The sequence below is a fragment of the Pteropus alecto genome, unplaced genomic scaffold, assembly GCF_000325575.1.
Source record: "Pteropus alecto unplaced genomic scaffold, ASM32557v1 scaffold398, whole genome shotgun sequence".
In the NCBI taxonomy this organism is placed as follows: domain Eukaryota; kingdom Metazoa; phylum Chordata; class Mammalia; order Chiroptera; family Pteropodidae; genus Pteropus; species Pteropus alecto.
This window is the reverse complement of record NW_006442497.1, coordinates 2,750,047-2,767,369: the sequence shown is the minus strand read 5'-3', so window position 1 is coordinate 2,767,369 and position 17,323 is coordinate 2,750,047. Positions and strand designations below refer to the sequence as shown.

The following is a 17,323-nucleotide window of genomic DNA, read 5'->3' as shown; positions in this document are numbered from 1 at the left end:
GACTACAAGGCCTATTACAATAAAGAATAGACCCTTTCCCTCTCCTATTTCCTTCTCAGAGGCAACGGCTTTCACCTCCTTTAGATGTTTCCTTTGGTATTTTCCTCCATATCTCCAAACAACATGCTTATTTTGCTACTTCTTGATTTTTGCTTTAAGCACCATCCACTGGCTTCCATCTGTGTAAGGTGAAAACTGAGCTTCCTTTCTTCCCTCTGCCCCACCATAGGTCACTTTCCATTCCTCCCCTGCATCTCATACACCCAAAGGAATTATATCAACTGGGTTAGATCAATATTCTGTATTTACATTATGCTTATGCAAACGTTATTCATAGCTAAGTCATGTGATATGGATCTTTTTCTTCTTGCACAACTTTATTTTCCCTGAATAACTGTCATTTAAAAATCTGCTTATTCTCTGAAATTACCACTAATTCTGCCCTATACTCTCTTGCAGAAGTTTATATATCTTCTCAATTCATTCAAAACAAAACAGATGTTCAGCTCTTTAATCTCCTTGAAGAAATCTCTCTAGGAGCCTTCTAATCTGGATCTAACTCCGATAACCTCCTGAGAAATGGTATTTGGGAGAAAAATTTGAGACCCTGTACATATCAAAATGTCTTTTTCTATCTCTGTTACTGATAGTTTGGCTGTTATGAGAGTCTAGATATTCCCTAAAATCTATTCTTCTGTGGTGCTATAACAATAGCTGGCCACCTAGATAAGGATTGGATTTCCCACACCCCGGAGCTGGTTTAGACCATATGACTAAGTTTCCTTCAACGGAATGTGAGCATAAATTATATGGGCCACTTTCTAGCCAGACCTCTGAGATGTGCCTCCTCAACATTTTTTCTTTCTCCTCCCTGCCAGCTGAGACCCAGGGATGCCAGCAACCCAGTTTTAACACTGGAGACAGCAATGCCCTTGAGCAGTGTTTCCGAGATTTTACTGTGCATAGAGCTCACCTGGGGATCTTCCAACACAGATTCGATAGGTCTGTGGTGCGGCCTGAGATTCTGCATTTCTAACAAGCTTTTATGTAACACTAATGGTGTTGGCCTGCAGACCACACTTTTGAGTATAAGACCCTGAAGGAAGGCAGAGCTGCACTGCTAGCCTGGGTCAGTGTGTGATTTGTGGAGCACACTGAACTACTTTTTGAGAAAAAAATGTTAAGTTCTACTTTGTTGAGTCATTGCATTTTTAGCCTTAGCTGGAGTACAGAATTCCAGATTATTAATCTCTTTATCCCAAAAAGTTGAAGGCACTGATCTACTGTCCTCTAGTCTGGAGTGTTACTATTAAGAGGCCCAGCACCATTCTGATTGCTGATCCTTAGCATGTGGTCTGTTGTCTTTCTTTTGTCTTTCCCAAAAAAGCTTTTGCAAGACTTTTGAGTCTAGTATTCCGATAGTTCATGATGTGCCTTGATGCTGGCCACTTAATGGGTCCTTTTCATCTGGAAGCACATGTCCTTTCTTCTTTATTTTCTCTGATCTCTTATTGAATTTAAGCCCCCTGAACTGATTCTCTAATTTTCTTTTTTCTTTTTCGTATATGCCATCTCTTTTCTTTTGTTTTACTTGTTGGAAGAGTTCCTCAATTTCTCTTTCGATCTTTTTGCTAGTTTTTCATTCCTTCCCTCATGGTTTTGTTTTTTGTTTTTTTTAAGTGTGTTTTCTTGGATTCAATCCTTTATTACAGTATCTCTTATCTAAAAGTGTCTGATGTGCCTTGATGCTGGCCACTTAATGGGTCCTTTTCATCTGGAAGCACATGTCCTTTCTTCTTTATTTTCTCTGATCTCTTATTGAATTTAAGCCCCCTGAACTGATTCTCTAATTTTCTTTTTTCTTTTTCGTATATGCCATCTCTTTTCTTTTGTTTTACTTGTTGGAAGAGTTCCTCAATTTCTCTTTCGATCTTTTTGCTAGTTTTTCATTCCTTCCCTCATGGTTTTGTTTTTTGTTTTTTTTTAAGTGTGTTTTCTTGGATTCAATCCTTTATTACAGTATCTCTTATCTAAAAGTGTCAATATTCTCCTTAAGTTTTACTTTATATTGTCTAAAGTGTTGTGGGTTTGGCTTTTTTTTTTTTTTCCATGTTTATTTTGGTCTCTACCTTTCATGTTAGAAAGTTTCTTCAAATATCTAGAAATCCTTTGCCTTATGTCTGCTCAGATGTAAGAATGAGGTGCTAAGAAGTTGACTAAAAGATCTATGGACACAGTTGGGACTTTCCAACTGTGGGTTTCACTATAGGGTGATCTGGCTAACTGCTTTGTTGGAGAATCCCTGATGTTAATACCCTTAGGTCTTTTCTCTGACTAGTCAAATTCCCCAGATAAAAGCCTTCCAATCTCTGGCCTGGAAGGTATAAGCCTAGTTGGCAGAGTTTTAGAAACCACCACGCTGTAAATAAACTTTCACTTCTTTGTTTTCAATACAACCATGCCCAGGTGTCTTCCATCCTCTATTTTCCAGCTCCAACAAATAAACCTCCAGAAATATGATGGATTGGGGGGTAAGTAGTTGCCAAGATATATGGGGTAAAGGAGAAGATTGGGAGCTGGACTAACTACTTCAAAGAATCCTAATTTTAGTACTACTACACCCCAGTTGTACATGATGCCACTCATTTAAGGGTATATCTAAACTTCACCACTAGCTTAGTTACCGCTTCATTGCTAAATCAGTTGCTACTTATCTTTTGGTTTTCGCTTCTATCTAAAGTTTTACTATTAACTCCTCTCTCTTTTGACCCCTTTATAAGACCCTCCTATTGTTATTTTATTAGGATTTAGTAGTCTGTCATGACAAAGTAACTACTTGAGCTAAAGCCAACCTGATGATTTAGGAAAGAGATGAAGTTAAATGCTAAATCTTTCAAGATTAACTGACAGTCTCCATTCATTTGCTATCTCTGTGCAAACTGGCTTCATTCTCAATCTTCCATTAGCTGTCAACATTGATCTTTCCAAAAGGGTAAATTTGGTCATAACACACTTCTTGAAAATCCTTCAAAGGCTCACAAATGCCATCAGAACAAAGTCCAAATTACTTAGCTTGCAAGACTTTTCCTGGCCTGTCTCCCTACTCCAATCTCACCAATCAAACCTAACCACTACCACACTCCATTCACTCCAAATTGAATCTCTTGCTGTACTTCAAATGTGCTGGACCTCTTCACATGCATTTGCCTATGCCAGTTCCCTTTTCCTCTCCAACCAAGTTAACCTTGAAGATTCAGTTCAAGCAGCACTTCCTCCCAGAATCCTTTCTCTGTGTTCCTGGCAATACACTCTGGGCATACCTCTAACAAAACGCCTGTGCCACTATCGCATGAGAGACTATCTCATTCACCCTTGTATCCCCAGCGCCCGTTACATAATAGACAACCAGAAAGGAAAAGGAGAAAAGGCTGAAATAGGCTAGCTTCTGAGAATATAGACTGTGTTTTAGTAGGGCCCCTGTTCAAGGGTAAGTGCTAGGGCGAATTATGTAACACTCACCAAGTCAAGCTTTTCCCCCAGGCCCCGATACACGGCGGAGTGGGGGAGGCAGACAGAAGTTCCATGGCTGTGTAGTCAGGAGGAATACCCCAGAGCTCCCACCATCATCACCCAGCACCAGCACACGCTCAATAAAATCTTGTAGACGAAATTAACTATAGACCACAAGATAGTGTCGTAGAGGTGGACAGGTCACAATTGCCTCCGGCTAGGGAATGTTTCCATACTGTCACACAGGTAATCCCGTGGCGGTGGCGCAGATCTAAGCATGCGCCGGACCCTCTGGGAGTTGTAGTTCACCCGGTAACCGCGAAAGGCGAGCCTGCGCTAGACACGCTGGGAATTGTAGTGTCGGCTAGAGAGCATGCTCTGCGCAGGCGCAAAAACCACAGCCTCTTCCGGGTTCCAGAGTCTCATTTCGCAAAAGAAGAAAATCCGGTGGGTTCCCAGAGTGACAATGGCTACCTACAGCCTGGCAAACGAGCGACTACGCGCCCTAGAAGACATCGAAAGGGAAATCGGTGCCATTCTTCAAAATGCAGGTTGGGGATACGACGACCGGGAGGAAGGGAGCGAGAGTGAGGCAGAGCCGCATGCATATACGCGGACTTGAGACTAGGAGTGGGGTTGGAGAGGGATCTTAGGTGCATGCGCGACGCGTGCGGGGTGGGAGGGGCTTGCCCTTGGGCGGGGCTGTACTGGCGTTCTCTGAGTAGCCCCGCCCTTTCTCTGCCCCGGCAGGTACAGTGATCCTGGAACTTTCCAAGGAAAAAACCAATGAGCGGCTGCTAGACCGGCAGGCGGCGGCCTTCACCGCGTCGGTTCAACATGTGGAGGCGGAGCTGTCGGCTCAGATCCGTTATCTCACTCAGGTGAGTGGGAGGGTGCAGTGCGCCCACTCAGCTTTCTGCCTTAAATTTCAGAGGTCCCTGGAGGAGCCTTGTCCTCCCTCAGGAGCCAGGCAGGACCAGGCCGCCCAAGCTGTGACTCGCAGAATCCTCCCTTCCAGGGTCGGTTTCTTCCCACTAAAAGGAAAAAATTAAAGGCTACCGTGCCTATTTGACTGGGCTGCATCATATGAGCCACTAGATGTCTCAGGAAGTCCTGGGAGAGGGCTCGTAAACACTTCCAAAGCTATAGGACTTTGCCCCCTAGAAACTTGACCTGACCTCAGGGGCATGAAGTCCCAGATAGCTACATCCTGAAAAAAGGAACAGGATTGAGTGGGTTCTGAAGTCATTACAACAGCAACCACCATTTACCAAATTTTTACAATGTGCTAAACACTGCATTATCTTATCTAATCATACAACAACCTCTATCTTCCAGATGAGGTTAACAGAAGTTAAGAGATTTGCCCTAGGTCATCCAGCTATCATGTGGCATAATAGATTCAAACTTAGAGAAGAAAGGAAGCAAGAGACCTGATACCTGGTTGGGGAGATGGGTAAGGGAGGGGGTGTTTCACTGACCAATTGAAATGTCCTGTAGGTGGCCACAGGGCAGCCCCATGAGGGCTCCAGCTACTCTTCAAGGAAGGACTGCCAGATGGCCCTGAAGCGAGTGGACTATGCTCGTCTTAAGCTCAGTGATGTGGCCCGGACCTGTGAGCAGATGCTGGAAAACTAGGCCAAGTCAGTGGAGAGGTTGGAGGGAGACCAGCACCTGCATCCCGGGACAGAAGTGGAGACCTGCAGGATGGCGAACATGGGCTGCCACGTACATGCTGGTCAGACAAAGGGGCAAAAGGAAAAACTTAAAGACCAAGCCTGCCCATAACTACTTGTCACTCCTCCAGGAGGGTGCTCCTGCTCTGCACTTCACAACAGTGCTGATGAGCTCAAACAGGAAAGATGGAAATTCGGACACCCAACCTACTTCCTCATGCACTTCATGTCCCTGTCCCAGGCTTCCGCGGACTTGGGCCAGTGAACACACATTTATCTTCATTGGAAGAGACAAAACAAGAACTAAGGGTTTTAATAATAAAAACAATAACAATAAAAACAAGGAGCTCAGCCTTTCACTGGGGCATATATGAGTGATGCAACAGATTAAGGAAGTAAAACTAGACTGTATGGCAGCTGCTGAGGGAAGGTGGGAAACTCCAAGCCTTCACTGTGGGTTCAGGGGAAGAAGCAGGAGAAGGCTAAAATTAGGAGGAATAGCTGGTATATTGTGAACAGTGACTTGGAAGAGGGGTGGGCAGAACAGGACCATCAGCAGAGAAGCTGAAGCCAGGAATCATCATAGGGGAACAAAGGCATGAGGCCAGTGTATGCAAAAAAAAAGTCTAATTATAAAAATAATTTTTAGTAAAAAATTTAAGATTTACTCAGTATAAAAGGTAGATATTACATTATAACATAGGAAGAAAAAAAAAAGGAATGGTCTCAGGGCAGTGGCTAGTTATTTACATATTAACCATTAACAAGTATGTACAAAGTGCCTACCATGTTCCAGAGATTGATTGAGTGCATTAAATGTGTATGATTCTAAATAAATCACAATCTCTATATTCACGAGCTTCCATTCTTAGTTCAAGCATTTGAGTCCGGTGTCACAGGTATGTAATGAAACTGCAAATCTGGAAAAGATAAAGAAATTGAGAGATGAGCTCTGAGATCTAGGGAAGTTGGGAGATAGCTTGAACTCGGGGGTCAGACTCCAAAATATTAACCATACAACCTGGTACACAGTAGGTGCTCAATAAAGATTTGTGAATTATGGCTCCCACCTTATTCCACAGCTTCATCTCCTACCAGCCTGCTCTAGATGTTATCTTGATGTTGCTCCAAGTACTGCCTAACTTCAAAGGCCAAGCACTGGTCACTGGGCCCATGGTGGTTTCCCTTCCTCCCAATTCCATAGTCTGGCTGACTCTTCTCTCATGACCTATGGTCCATGGTGCAGGCAGCTTTCATATTTGTCTGCCTGGGGCAGGTTTCCAGCAACCTGGGAGCTACTGGGGTCTGGATCCCTGCCAGGGAGGCTCTTGTCCCTTGGGGGAGGGATTCAGAGGCCTAGTTTACCTGGAGGGTACTGCAGTGATGGCTTTCTCCTCTTACACAGCACATAGAGGAGTACTCCAATGAGGATGAAAACGATGGCCAAGAGGGACAGCACTGGCACCATCACTGATATTTCAGCTGTAGGACCCATATTTTCTTTCATCTGCTTCTGGTTCTCCCCAGCCTCCAGACTGCTGCCCACAGAGGAAGTACTGGTTTCATTGGTGTGGGTGAGCTTTTTGTCCAAGGACAGTTCTCCTGCTGGAAGGGTAGGCTGCTGGGTAGACTGCAGCAGGATGGGTGGCAGATACCTCTGGACAGGGGTGCCCACGTCTGAAGGTGAACTTTTTGTGAGCTCAGGAACCTGGGTGCTAGGGGGACGTAAATGCTCCCGGTGAACCACTCTCCTGTAGTAATCATGTCCACATTCTGGAGAGGCAAGAAGTGAGGAATCAGGGCTGAGGGCACAAGGTGAAGAAGTAGATAGAGGGAAGGGTAATGGGTCAAGGAGAACATCAAGGGAACAGCTGAAGGCCAGGTGAGGAAGACAGGGGGAGGGGATAAGTGGGGGAGAAGGAAATGAGGCAATCACAACATGGAACCACTGGGAAAAGTGTACAAAAGACCTGGGTTGGAACCCTGGTCCTGCTATAAAGTAGCCGTGTGACCTTGCCCCTTGTCTTTTAATCTTTCTGAGACTCATTGTGGAGATAGTTTTAATAGCAAGGGCCAGGGTAGCTCAGAGGATTAAATGGAATAATGTAGGTCCATAGAGCCTAAGGGGCAGTAAGTGTACCACTGAAGCTACGCAAGATAACTTTGGGTGAGACAAGGAAAATATTTTATATTTTAATGGTTGTATATTTTAGGAGAAAATTACAACCAATGTATCAAATTTGTGACTTCACAGATATTATTGCTTAGGACAAATCGCTATTTAAGTTTTTCAAAAGTGACTTTTGTATACATAAGATTTATTCATTTCATTGTATGTAAATTTTACCTCAAAAGAAAAAAAACAATAAGATATTGAACTCTATTTATTTATATGCATGCTGAAATGTTTGGGGACAAAGGATAGCCATGCCTGAACTCACTTGGAAATGCCTCAGAAAATAAGGTAGGCTTATGATGGACAGAGGAATAAACAGATAGATGTGCAATAAAGCATATATAATTAAAATGTTGTAAACCTGACACTGTAAAATATAAAATATATACTTTATTATGTACATACAAAATATGTAAAATATAAACAAAAATCAAATATTATAGAATCTAGGTAGTGGGTATATGAATATTCACTACAATTCTTTCAACTTTTGTATATTGTTTGTTTTTAAATTTCCATAATAAAATACTGGAAGACAAAAATAGTACCTTGATTTCAAGAAAAATATTAATTATAGCACAGGTGATAAGGATGAATTGGCAAAAATCATGAAAGTGCTGGTGAATGATGTTTGGTAAACAGGAACTTAACTAAATGAAAGTACTTTGGCCAGCATCAGAACATAAATGTGAGGTGTCACAGGAAAGGGCTAAGGCAAAGAAAATTGTAAGGTGGAGGCTAGGATCCCTGGAGACAGAACCTGAGGAAGAGGGGGAAAGCTCTCACCTCCGAGATCCAAGCAGCTCACCAATTCAATCACCCATTGTTCTTTGCTCCCCCCACACACAGTCCGGGAACGTAGGTGGAACCTGCATATAGAGGACTTGGTCTCAGCTTCATTCCACCCCTTCCCTTCCCCAGCTGTTTCCTCATTCCAAAGTCATGAGGTCACCAAGAGCGACCCATTTCTGCTGAGAGGGAAATTCCCAGGTAGGTGGGACAAGAAAGTGGTGTGGAGAATTAGCAAACATAACTTAGAAAGGGGGTAGGTCCTCCCAGAAAAAGTTCAAGTTTGACTAGAGGGTCCTGAAGGTACCTGGCAGGGAGGGATTGTGCAGGTGCTGTCCTCCCAGGGGTGGATGAAATTACCTGATGTAGGAAGTACACCGATCATAAACTTTCAGGTGATTTCGTAGATGTTCTATGATGTGAACCGGGGGAGTGCCAAAATAAGATTTATTACAGTAACAACTTCCAGTGCTGCTGCCCTCGTTGCCATAGCCTGAGTAGGACAGAGACGGTCAGCACAGGTTCCCAGGCCAAGGGGCTACCCTAGCTATTATTTAGCCTCCAACTCACTGCCCTATTGCAGCCTCCCCCTTAACCCTGGGATCCGACCCACAGTCTCAACGCATACATCAAATGCCCCCAAATACATTCATAATCCTACCCAGGTGTCCCCCAGCCTGACCCTAACTCCAGGCACCTGGCCCTCTCCCTTCACCAGTTGTGCCTGGCTCCCCACTTATTCAATCGCGCCGCCCTAGTGCACCCCCCCCACACACACACACACACTCACACTCTTCCCCAGATTGGGGTATCGGCCCTAGCCCGTCCCCTGACGAACCTAGCAGAGTCAGCCACGCTAGCAGAAGAAATGGGAGCATGAGGGACTGAGGTCTCCAGTCTTTCCACATCTCGGGGCCACCTGGCCCTGTCCAACTCCTAGTCAGGCTCTGGAGGGTGACGTCCAGCTGGTTTATCTAAGGCTTTCGCTTCCTTCCCGCGTTCCGCCTGAGATTCCAGGAGAGAAAGCGGCCGTGGACGTCCAGTCCCGCTGAGAAGGGTGCGCGAGGTGACGGCGCCGCTCCCTCCCTCTCGGATCTCACAGCGTCTGGAACCGACAGTGCGGTCAGTACGGTCGACTCCTCCTCGAGGCCGCCGGCCTCCCGCAGTGGGGAAACCCCCGGAGGCAGAGCTCCTTCGCCTCCGTCCCCGTGCTGCGTCCCGAGCCTTGGTCGAGGAGTTGGCCAGAAAGGTTTGAAGACAGCCAAAGAAAACTCCGGCGTCGAGGCGGAGCAAGTGGGCAGTGACCCGACCCGCTGATTCGATGAGGGATGCCAGCCCCGCCCGTCCGCCTACTCACCTCAGCTAGGTCCACGGGACCTGGGACACGGGTGAGCGTCTACATCCCACTTCCTCCTTCAAGACTCTTGCTTTCACTTCCCAGGCAGGGGTCCTGGCATAGCCGGATCCAGTCACATGGCCGGGGTGATGTCCGAGTGAGCAGCTGAATGGCCACTGGCCAGGGCCGCCTGGGTACACGGCGCTGACTCGCAGGGGGATGGCCACCCGAGGGATGGGCTGTGGACTCCACGCCCTGACGTCACGACCGCCCCTTCTCCCCGCGCTCCTCCTCCCCCGCGCCGAGGTATTTACCTTCGAAAAGTGGTGGCGGCTGCAGGTACCGGAGTAGTGGAGCGGCTGGGAGGGGCTGGGTCTACTGGGGCTCACCACCAAACCGATCCAAGCCGAAGGGACACTCAAGCTTCTGTTCCCTCCTCCTGCACCCCACAGATGGATCCAAACTTCTTCGCTCCTTTTCAGATACTTCCCAATAGGATCAGCCGTCCCTCATCTCTATCCCAACTCAAACCTTACTTTTGAGGGTTTGAGCCTCAGATTTTGAGCCCCAAATGCCATCTCACTCCTAAGTATGTCTCTAACCCTAATGGCCCACTTTCAAATCTAGCCCCCATTCTCATCCCTGGACTCCCATCCTCTACCCTGAAAACTCTATATTCTCGGCTTCTAACATTCATCCATAGATCCCACCTTAAGTGACCCTCAAACTCACCCTCCCCATTTTGTGACCCAGACCCAAATTACCATCACCCTCTCCCTGACCATATATATCCCTTTCTCTGCTTAGTCTGGGCCAAGACCCTGTGCCCCTGAAGACATGGAGTTTGTGTCTGGATACCGAGATGAGTTCCTTGATTTCGCTGCCCTCCTCTTTGGCTGGTTCCACAAGTTCGTGGCAGAGCGTGGGGCTGTGGGGGCCAGCCTTGAGGGCCGCTGGCGACAGCTAGAGGCTCAGATCAGAAGGCTGCCCCAGGACCCTGCCCTTTGGGTGCTCCACGTTTTACCCAACCATAGTGTGGGCATCAGCCTGGGGCAAGGGTCAGAGCCAGGCCCCGGACCAGGCCTGGGGGCCACCCGGCTCCTGGGAGAGGAGCCCCCACTTCACCTGCGAGACCTAAGCCCCTATGTCAGCTTTGTCAGCCTGGAGGAAGGGGAGGAAGGGGAGGAGGAAGAGGAGGAAGAGGAGGAGAAAGAGAATGGAGAGGAGGGTGCAGGCACAGAGAAGAAGGTAGAATCAGAGGAGGATGGAGAGCTGGCCCATACCAGCAGGGAGTCCCCCCAGGAATCAAATCCTCCAGGGGAACCAGAGGAGACTGAGCAGGAGGCAGGAGGTGGTGAGGATGGCTGCCAAGAGGACAGGGCAGAAGAAGAAACAGGGCCTGAGAAGAGGAAGGAACGGAGAAGTGGTAAGAACCCAGGGCTGGCCCTGCGCTGCCCCCTGCTCAGGCAACTCCCCCTCTGAAGCCCTGCTATACCACTCAGAACCCAGTTAGGAGTCACAAACAAGAGAGTGGCTTCAGGCCAGTCTGGCCTGAATAGGTGTTTTCATTGACCACAGTGTGTTTTGTTTTTTAGTTTGAGCCAACATTTAAAGATTAAGAGAAAAAAACTCCCAAAGTCTACAGTTATATCTTCTCAAGAAAAATCTAAAGTCCTGACAGCAGGCCCACATTTCTGCATGGCAGCAAATGCTGGTACTATGTATCAGCTGTCCCCTTCAGATGAAGCATACCCTCTCTACCTAGTCCCCTTTACTCAGTTCACTTGCCTAGCCCCTATAGGTATTTGAGTTTGGCACCTGGACCCTAATCATCTTTGCTACCCACCACCCACAACTTTTTCCTTTTTCCCCAGAGGCTGCCCCCCTGCACCTCTCCTGCCTCTTACTGGTGACAGACGAACATGGCACCATCTTGGGCATTGACCTGCTAATGGATGGAGTCCAGGAGAGTACAGGCAGGAGCTCAGGGACAGAGAACCTGGTTCCTAGGGCCTATGCTCTCCTCTGCCACAGCATGGCCTGCCCCATGGGCTCTGGAGACCCTCGAAAGCCCCGACAGCTTACTGTGGGAGATGCCCAACTGCATCGGTACAGAAATCTGATATCTGAGGGTGGGGAAGCCTAGGAGCCCAGACTTCTGAGCCCCCTAGCCTGATGCCCCTCTCCACCCCCATTTAGAGAGCTGGAGAGTCTGGTCCCAAGGCTAGGCGTGAAGTTAGCCAAGACTCCAATGCGGACATGGGGTCCCCGGCCAGGCTTCACCTTTGCCTCCCTTCGGGCTCGAACCTGCCATGTTTGTCACAGGCACAGCTTTGAAGTGAAGCTGACGCCCTGGTGAGCAGCCTGCGAAGATGGAGTAAGAGGGAGGAAGACTCCAACAGTCAGGAAAATAGAGGGAAAGCAGGCTGGTGGGGGACCCTGAAGACAGACAGAGGGATAGGGAAATGAGACAAAACAACAAACTGTTACAGGCAGAGAGAATACAGATGAATAGACCTAGTGATACCTGGGCAGCTGCAGGGCTGATAGAGAGCAGACAGAGGACTTAACAGAGATTAACACTGAGTGTCCACCAACCCCTGTGACCCCAGCCCCCAGTGTAATGCTGTCTTGTACTGTGGAGAGGCCTGTCTCAGGGCTGACTGGCGGCGATGCCCAGATGATGTGAGCCACCGATTCTGGTGCCCAAGGCTTGCAGCCTTCATGGAGCGGGCAGGAGAACTGGCAACTCTGCCTTTTACCTACACTGCAGGTACCATAAGGAGGTCAGGGTGAGGAGAAGGAACTGGGAATCGGTCTTTGAGTCTGTGGCCTGGGTGTCTGGGAACAGGGTCCTAAGATTGAAGGTTAAGTACCTGGGCCTGTAGTCTGGATCTCTGAAATAAGGGCTGGGTACTGGGTATTTAGATTTGGGGACTAGAACCCTAGGGCTGGAGACAGGGTCTCTGGAGCCGAGGACTGAGCACCCGGATCCCTGAGGGAGCTTAGGGGATTTGGGAGTAGTGATTCAACACTCGTTTCCTAGCTCCAACACTAAGTGGCGACCTTAAACAAATCACTTTTTTTCTTAGTATCTCTATTTCCTCATCTGTAAAATAGGGATACCAACAGATGTTCTCAGAGAATTGTAAGAATTCTGTAGGCCGGATGCCTGCTATACTGTAGACACTCAGAAATGGTAGTTCTCTCCCTGACTAGCACCAGACTCAGACCCAGGGGCCTTGGGAGAGACTGAGGAGAGCTAAAGTCTGGGGTCCTAGCCACCAGGCTTTCAACCCCTCTCCTCCTCCTTCTCTAGAGGTGACCAGTGAAACCTTCAACAAGGAGGCCTTCCTGGCCTCACGGGGCCTCACTCGTGGCTACTGGACCCAGATAAGCATGCTGATTCCAGGCCCTGGCACCCCCAGACACCCCCAGGGCAGCACACCATTCCTCAGCCTTCTTCTCAATGGTGCGTGGGAACTCTCTTCGGGCATGGGCCTCTCAGACTAGAGGAAAGGATGGGAGAGAAAAAAGTTGTCCGGGTCCTAGATAATCCCTCTATATACACGCTAAAACCTACCATTACCACCAGAGCCATTTTAGTCCCTTCGCCAATCCTCTCTAAGAAGTCACCACTGTCCACCCCAACCAGAAACTCCATCCCTAGGCAACTCCCATTCCTCTTGCTGCAGCTCCAGGTCTTCTCTCAGGTAATACAGCTCCTTTGGAAGGGAAAGGGGGATTGGCCAAGGCCGGGTCTTTCTGACACAAAGCTCCTCTTTCCTCCTCTCAGGAGATCCCTACCAGCTTCTCCAGGGATACGGGCCTGCCCTGATGCCTCCTGTGCCCCTAGAGCCACCCAGGTGCCTCTTTGGTGAGCTGAAGGAACTAGGGGTAGGGACAGCGACTGGAGAGCCAGCAGTCTAGATGGCTGAGATAAAGGGGCCTATTAGACTAGAAAGATTGGGGTCCGGGCCTAGGGCCAGGTGCCCCAGTAACGCATTCTCCCTAGGCTCGTGGCAAGATTACTACTCATGGCGGGGACTCAGCTTGGACTCCCCCATGGCTGTACTGCTCACATACCCGCTGACTGTGTACTACGTCATCACCCATCTTGTGCCCCAGTCCTGTAAGAAAAGAAGAGGTGGGGGGAGAGGGGGCAGGGGAGGAGTGTATGGCGCACGGGGGACATGGAGCTGGTAGGGGACAGGAGGAAAGAGGAGGGAGACCATATCCTTAAAAAGCTAGCTTCTCACCCAGTCCCTGAGCTCAACATCCAGAACAAACAGTCCTTGAAAATCCATGTGGTGGAGGCCGGGAAGGAATTTGACCTTGTCATGGTGTTTTGGGTAAGTCTCTCCAGGCCTGAAGGTTGGGCATTTGGATGTGAAAGTAGATGCAGGGTGGGCCCCAGATCTGTCCTCTCTGTCCTTTAGGAGCTCTTGGTCCTGCTCCCCCATGTGGCCCTGGAGCTGCAGTTTGTGGGTGACGGCTTGCCCCCTGAGAGTGACCAGCAGCACTTTACCCTGCAGAGAGTGAGGGCTAAGGGGGGGGTGGGTCTTGCTATTCAGCCCTGATCCTCTTACTGTCTTCCTGATTGGACCCTGCCCTTCCACTCCCTCCTCCCCACTCCTATCTTGCCTGATGCATCCACCAGTACCCTAATTTCCAGTGGTTTCTCTACTCCACTCATGGTTCTCTAGGATGGCCCTGAAGTATCTGTCCGTCCTGGTTCTGGAGTATCAGCAAGGCTCAGCTGTGGGACTAAGGAGAAGGGGGGCCGCAGGGACCTGCAGATCAAAGTGTCTGCACGGCCCTACCACCTGCTCCAGGGACCCAAGCCTGACTTGGTTATAGGTAAGAGCCTAGGGTAGAAGTGTAGGTAATGTGGGAGAAGAAACCATGGGATCCAGCTTCTTCCTGCTCTCCCTCCGTCCACAGGATTTAACTCCGGCTTTGGTCTCAAGGACACTTGGCTGAGCTCACTGCCCCGGTTACAGGTAGGTGATGAGGCAAAAGGCAATTTCTCTCACCTCCTGCCAAGTCTCTTCTCTTTTCCTGAAAGTCTCTGCTTCCCCATCATCTGTTCCACAGATCTGGGGCCGGCCCACAGGTCCTCTTGCCCCTTTCTTTGTCTGTCCCCTGCCTCTCCCCCATCCCAGTCAGTCCGGTCCTCAGTTGTCAACCCAGTCTACGAAACTTGCTGCTTGGGAGGGTCCCTGGGGTGAGGAGCCCCTCCAAGAATGTCTGAGGCCTAGCCCCCACCCCAGTCCCTCCGAGTACCGGCCTTCTTCACCGAGAGCAGCGAGTACGGCTGTGTGATGGACGACCAGACCATGGCAGTGGCCACAGGAGGGGGCACCAGCCCTCCACGACCCAACCCCTTCCGCTCCCCCTTTCGCCTCAGAGCGGCCGACAACTGCATGCCCTGGTAAGGGCCCACCGTCCTCCAGATCTTCTCCCTTACTCTTAACTTCTTACTCTTGTCTGAGCATCCTAAAAGGCCCACCTCTACCCTCCTCTTTGCTCTCCTGGGCCCCTCCTTGCCCCAGCCCTATGACCCACCTTCTCTGTCCCTAGTACTCACCACCCCCCTGGTAGGTCTCGACAACCCCAACACATCCCTCTTTAGATCAGCTCACAAAATCTCTCCAACTCCTTGCCCATCCCTAAAGACCCAGCTAACCACCCCTGGGTAATCCTGGCCTCTGGCCCCGCCCCCGACGGCGCTGTGCCTCCTTCAGGTACTGCAATGCTTTCATTTTCCACCTGGTCTACAAGCCTCCACAAGGGAGCGGGGTTCGCACAGCCCCCGGGCCCGGGGCTCCAGCCCCAACTCCTGCCGCTCCTCCCGCCCCCGCCCGAAGGCGCCGAGGAGAAAAGAAACCTGGGCGGGGGACCCGCCGGAGGAAGTGAGGGCTAAGAGGTAGCAGTCTACCCCCTCCCCCAACACACCTCTGAAAGGGACAGGGAAACACACAAGGCCGGGGGAGTGGAATGCCAGTTGGCAGAACATGGAAAAGGTAAATAAAATTGCTTGTTTGAAATTCCAGACTTCCTCTAGCGTATATGTGGATAAATCATTTTCCGACCCTAGTAACCCTCAGGGACCAGCCCCAAGGCAAGCCAAGAAGCAGAAAGTAGCTTCTCACTGGGAGTCAAGGGAAGCATACAACCTACTAGAGGCACACAGACCCCTTGGTTTAGATTCAGCAAATGGCCTCAGCTACCCAAGTTAGAAACCTAGAAACCCGGAGCCATCCTTGACTCCACCTTCTCCCATTACTCCCATCCAATGAAGAACTAACTTCTGCTGAGTCAGACTGCTAAGTCACTCAGATCTACCAGTTTATGTCCAGTCCCACTGCAGACTCCACCATAGGCTCATCTCCACATTTCACCAGAGTATTCCTTCTAAAACACTCAAACACATCCCCCGCCGCCCCCACACACACTAAATCCCTCAGTGACTTCATTCTACTTTTAAAGTCCTCTTGAGTGTGGGCCGGACTTAGTGACTTTCACAAAGTACAGAAAGAAAAAAATAGTGACAAATCTGGCAGACACTACCTTAACCAAGTGATTAAGGTTAAAGAAATAATAAGTCATGTTAACATCATGTTCTCCCTGACACAATGCAATGAGAAGGCCACATCGCCTCTGTAGTATTCTTCCCAAAAATCTATAACCTCAGTGTAATCATGAGAAAACATCAGAGAAATCCAAATTGCGGGACAGTCTACAAAATACCACTACTCTTCAAAGGTATCAAAGTCATGAGAGGCAAGGAAAGATTAAGAAACTGACAGATTGGAAGAGACTCAGGAGACGTGATGATTACATATGATGCAGTATCCTGGAAAAGAATATTAGTGAAAAAACTGGAGAAATCTGAATAAAGTCTGTAGTTAAGCTAATGGTATTCTATCAACGTTAATTTTTTAGTTTTGATAAATATGCCGTGGTTATATAAGATGTAACATTAAAGGAAGATGGGTGAAGGGTATAGGAGAATGCTCTATCTTTGCAACTCATCTATAAATCTAAAAATATTTCAAAATAAAAAGTTTAAAATTAAGTTCAGAATCCTTAATATGGATTTTTGTCATTCTTTTATTGTATTTTATTATCAAAGCTTCCAAATAGTCACAAAACTTAGTATCATGAGTCTCTATGTACCCATCACACAGCTTCAACAATTATCAACATTTTCCCCATTTTATTTTTAGCTCCTGTGATACTGTAATGTAATGAAAAATATATACTTAGTTTTTCCAGGTTCCTGGCACAAGAGCTCCTAAAACCTTGGAATTTCCTGAGTGATAGGGATGATAGGAGTGTCTTTTGTTATTTATAAGCTCTTTTCAATCATACCCATAGAGGTAACCCTAGGTGAGTCTCCTTTTTAACTTGGGATGGGGGCTGCTTGCTAGAGAAACCAACTATATATTAGAGGCCTGGTATTTTCCACTGTTTACAGCCTATATATAGCCAGGGAGAGGTGAGGGGCTGGAGATTTAGTTAATCAAGATTTAATTGATCATGCCTCCATAATGGAGCCACGATAAAAATCCCTAACTGGTGAGGTTCAGAGAGCTTCTGGGTTGGAGAGGTGCTGAGGATGGTGCACCTAAAGGAGCATAGTAGCTCTACACCACCTCTGCCAGGCCCCTAACCACCCCATACCTTGCCCTATGCATATATTTCATTTCGCCCTTCCTGAGTTATATCCTTTATAATAAATCAGTAATAGTTAACCATTATCCTGAGTTCCGTGAGCCATTTTAGTAAATAATCAAACCTGAGGGGGTCATGAGACCCTCCAATTTAGAG

General features: G+C 48.3%; 3 protein-coding genes across 3 annotated transcripts; 2 read left to right on the top strand and 1 right to left on the bottom strand.

Annotated features, from left to right (window-relative positions):
* Nucleotides 1–3,895: 3,895 nt before the first annotated feature.
* Nucleotides 3,896–6,037, top strand: MED11 (mediator complex subunit 11). The gene is made up of 3 exons (XM_006922272.3): nucleotides 3,896–4,061; nucleotides 4,261–4,391; nucleotides 5,011–6,037. The coding sequence occupies exons 1-3, from the start codon at nucleotides 3,977–3,979 to the stop codon at nucleotides 5,146–5,148; spliced, it is 354 nt and encodes a 117-aa protein (XP_006922334.2). The 5' UTR covers nucleotides 3,896–3,976; the 3' UTR covers nucleotides 5,149–6,037.
* Nucleotides 5,913–9,163, bottom strand: CXCL16 (C-X-C motif chemokine ligand 16). The gene is made up of 5 exons (XM_006922271.3): nucleotides 8,990–9,163; nucleotides 8,512–8,644; nucleotides 8,149–8,231; nucleotides 6,552–6,959; nucleotides 5,913–6,106 (listed from the first exon to the last, which is right to left on the bottom strand). The coding sequence occupies exons 1-5, from the start codon at nucleotides 9,057–9,059 to the stop codon at nucleotides 6,060–6,062; spliced, it is 741 nt and encodes a 246-aa protein (XP_006922333.1). The 5' UTR covers nucleotides 9,060–9,163; the 3' UTR covers nucleotides 5,913–6,059.
* Nucleotides 9,164–9,684: 521 nt separating this feature from the next.
* ZMYND15 (zinc finger MYND-type containing 15) lies at nucleotides 9,685–15,662 on the top strand. The gene is made up of 14 exons (XM_015597469.2): nucleotides 9,685–9,793; nucleotides 10,295–10,913; nucleotides 11,362–11,596; nucleotides 11,687–11,842; nucleotides 12,100–12,260; nucleotides 12,807–12,959; nucleotides 13,284–13,364; nucleotides 13,503–13,619; nucleotides 13,751–13,839; nucleotides 13,927–14,025; nucleotides 14,194–14,347; nucleotides 14,432–14,490; nucleotides 14,761–14,921; nucleotides 15,235–15,662. The coding sequence occupies exons 1-14, from the start codon at nucleotides 9,707–9,709 to the stop codon at nucleotides 15,404–15,406; spliced, it is 2,343 nt and encodes a 780-aa protein (XP_015452955.2). The 5' UTR covers nucleotides 9,685–9,706; the 3' UTR covers nucleotides 15,407–15,662.
* The last annotated feature ends 1,661 nt before the right edge of the window (nucleotides 15,663–17,323 follow it).